The 3,000-nt window shown below is 42.6% G+C and overlaps 1 protein-coding gene across 1 annotated transcript; it reads right to left on the bottom strand.

The window, feature by feature from the left end:
• Positions 1-1,167: 1,167 nt before the first annotated feature.
• On the bottom strand, positions 1,168-2,993 carry LOC311121055 (lipocalin-like). The gene is made up of 4 exons (XM_084195593.1): positions 2,828-2,993; positions 2,617-2,730; positions 1,539-1,640; positions 1,168-1,420 (listed from the first exon to the last, which is right to left on the bottom strand). The coding sequence occupies exons 1-4, from the start codon at positions 2,934-2,936 to the stop codon at positions 1,401-1,403; spliced, it is 345 nt and encodes a 114-aa protein (XP_084051719.1). The 5' UTR covers positions 2,937-2,993; the 3' UTR covers positions 1,168-1,400.
• Positions 2,994-3,000: the final 7 nt, after the last annotated feature.

The following is a 3,000-nucleotide window of genomic DNA, read 5'->3' as shown; positions in this document are numbered from 1 at the left end:
GGATGAGTCGGACCGCAGTGTGAAGGAAAAGCAGCCAACAAGTGCTCAGCATATGTGGGAACTCCTTCAAGACTGTTGGAAAAGCATTCCAGGTGAAGCTGGTTGAGAGAATGCCAAGAGTGCGCAAAGCTGTCATCAAGGCAAAGGGTGGCTATTTGAAGAATCTCAAATATAAAATATATTTTGATTTGTTTAACACTTTTTTGGTTTTACTACATGATTCCATATGTGTTATTTCATAGTTTTGATGTCTTCACTATTATTCTACAATGTAAAAAATAGGAATAATAAAGAAAAACCCTGGAATGAGTAAGTGTGTCCAAATATTTGACTGGTACTGTATATATATATATATATTCTTGTAACTGAAGGAATAGGATCATAATTTCTACTTCTGATTCATGTATTTCTCTGCTTCTACCAGTAGAGGGCAGAGTACATCACACATTTACTCTCTCTCTCTCCAGCCACCACACACCTTCATTCACCCTGTCATTCTAATGATGACTCAACCCAAGAGAATCCCTCCTTCCCTCTCATATGCAGCGTTCACGACAATTGGGAACTGGGAACTCAGAAATCTCTGACTTCTGACTTCAGTGCGTTCAAGACATATGGGACCTCGGAAAAAAACGAGCTCCGACTGGGAAGAATAATTTAGAATGGTCATCCAACGCGGAATTCCTCTTTCTAGAGCTCCGTTATATTCTAAATTCACAGTTGTCCTGAAAGCACCAATAGTCATCTGTGTTTGATATAGCTGCATCTACTTACATTGTTTCCTCTCACACTTCACTCTAAATATGAAGACACCAACCAGGTTATCACAACCAGGTTAACACAACCAGATACCAACCAGTGGAGGCTGCTGAGGGGAGGACGGCTCATAATAATGGCTGGAATGGAGCGAATGGAATGTCATCAAACCATGTGTTTGATGTATTTGATACCATTCCACCAATTCGGCTCCAGCCATTACCACGAGCCCGTCCTCCCTAATTAAAGTGTCACCAACCTCCTGTGACACCAACCAATGTGGCAGTAGGGATCATGTGTATGTTTTTAACTCTAAATATGAAGACACCATCCAATGTGACAGTAGGGATCATGTGTATGTTTTTAACTCTTAATATGAAGACACCATTCAATGTGACAGTAGGGATCATGTGTATTTTTTTAAACATGCTTTATTTCAACAAGAACAATCAGCATAAAAAAAACGAATGTAGAGTGGCGCATTGGAACAGTGGGGAGTTAAAGGTGAAGGGGTTTGTTCTGCTGGGGGAGGGGATGGTAGGGGTTTGCAGTCTTCAGTCTTCTTCCAGGAAAAGAGTTTGTGCTTGAAATGGTGACAGAGGCCAGTGGAAGAGGAGCAGACGGAGAAAGGGATGAGCGGAAATTTATGCCTCGGTACATTCACCTGCAGTAGACAGGAGGGAGAAAAGAGTGAGCAGATGATTTCTACTAGTGAAGAACATTTATATGTATCTGATCACCATAATAATATTGTACATCTGTGTATGTGTGTATTGTCGTACCGTTCTTGGGCAGGATAGTAACGTTCTCAGAGAGGATTCCTGTATCCAGAGAGAACTGCATGAACTTCTCCTGCAGAGCTGCGCTCACCTCTGGAGTGCGACCTACAACCACAACACTACCAGGTTAACACAACCAGGTTAACACAACACTACCAGGTTAACACAACCAGGTTAACACAACACAACCAGGTTAACACAACACAACCAGGTTAACACAACACAACCAGGTTAACACAACCAGGTTAACAAAACACAACCAGGTTAACACAACGCAACCAGGTTAACATTACAGGGTTAACACAACCAGGTTAACACAACACAACCAGGTTAACACAACACAACCAGGTTAACACAACACTACCAGGTTAACACAACACAACCAGGTTAACACAACACTACCAGGTTAACACAATCAGGTTAACACAACACAACCAGGTTAGCACAAGCTGGTTAAGACAACCAGGTTAACACAAGCTGGTTAGCACAACCAGGTTAGCACAACACAACCAGGTTAACACAACACTACCAGGTTACCAAAACCAGGTTAACACAAGCAGGTTAACACAAGCAGGTTAACACAACACTACCAGGTTACCAAAACCAGGTTAACACAAGCAGGTTAACACAAGCAGGTTAACACAACACTACCAGGTTAACACAACCAGGTTAACACAACACAACCAAGTTAACACAACCAGGTTAGCACAACACAACCAGGTTAACACAACACTACCAGGTTAACACAACACTACCAGGTTAACACAACCAGGTTAACACAACACAACCAGGTTAACACAAGCAGGTTAACACAACACTAGCAGTTTAACAAAACCGGGTTAACACAACACAACCAGGTTAACACAAGACTACCAGGTTAACACAACCAGGTTAACACAAACAGGTTAACATAACACTACCAGGTTAACAGAACACAACCAGGTTAGCACAACCCACCTGTAACATGACCAGAATGAAATCAGAGACCAAACAAAGTGCAATTTTGATTAATGACACAAAAACATGAGAATCTAAAGGTCTTGAACTAATTTCAGACATGCAGACAGCCAGACAGACTTACTGAATAGTTTGTTGAGCACGTCAGTTACTCCGTCTTTGGTCTTGATGGTGTGGATCAGAGCAAAGTCATCATACTGAACAGCTACCACACGCATGTCATTTTCACTGTTCCAACCTGAGAGGGGGAGAAAGAGAGGAGGGAGGTTAGAGACAGTAGTTATGTTGACTGTGTGTGTGTGTGTGTGTGTGTGTGTGTGTGTGTGTGTACTCACGCTGGCTGGTGAAGGTGAAGCGGCCTGGGATGTCAGTCTTCTTGGCCAGATGGGTTGTCTTCCAGCAAGAACCATCAGCGCTGAGACAGAAAGAGTGAAAGAGTAGCATTATTATGAGTGAAATGGACACACACACACACACACACACACGCCCACACACACACACACACACA

This window comes from Coregonus lavaretus (assembly GCF_964263955.1).
Source record: "Coregonus lavaretus genome assembly, contig: HAP1_SCAFFOLD_10567, whole genome shotgun sequence".
Taxonomy (NCBI): domain Eukaryota; kingdom Metazoa; phylum Chordata; class Actinopteri; order Salmoniformes; family Salmonidae; genus Coregonus; species Coregonus lavaretus.
This window is presented reverse-complemented; position numbering and strand designations above follow the sequence as displayed.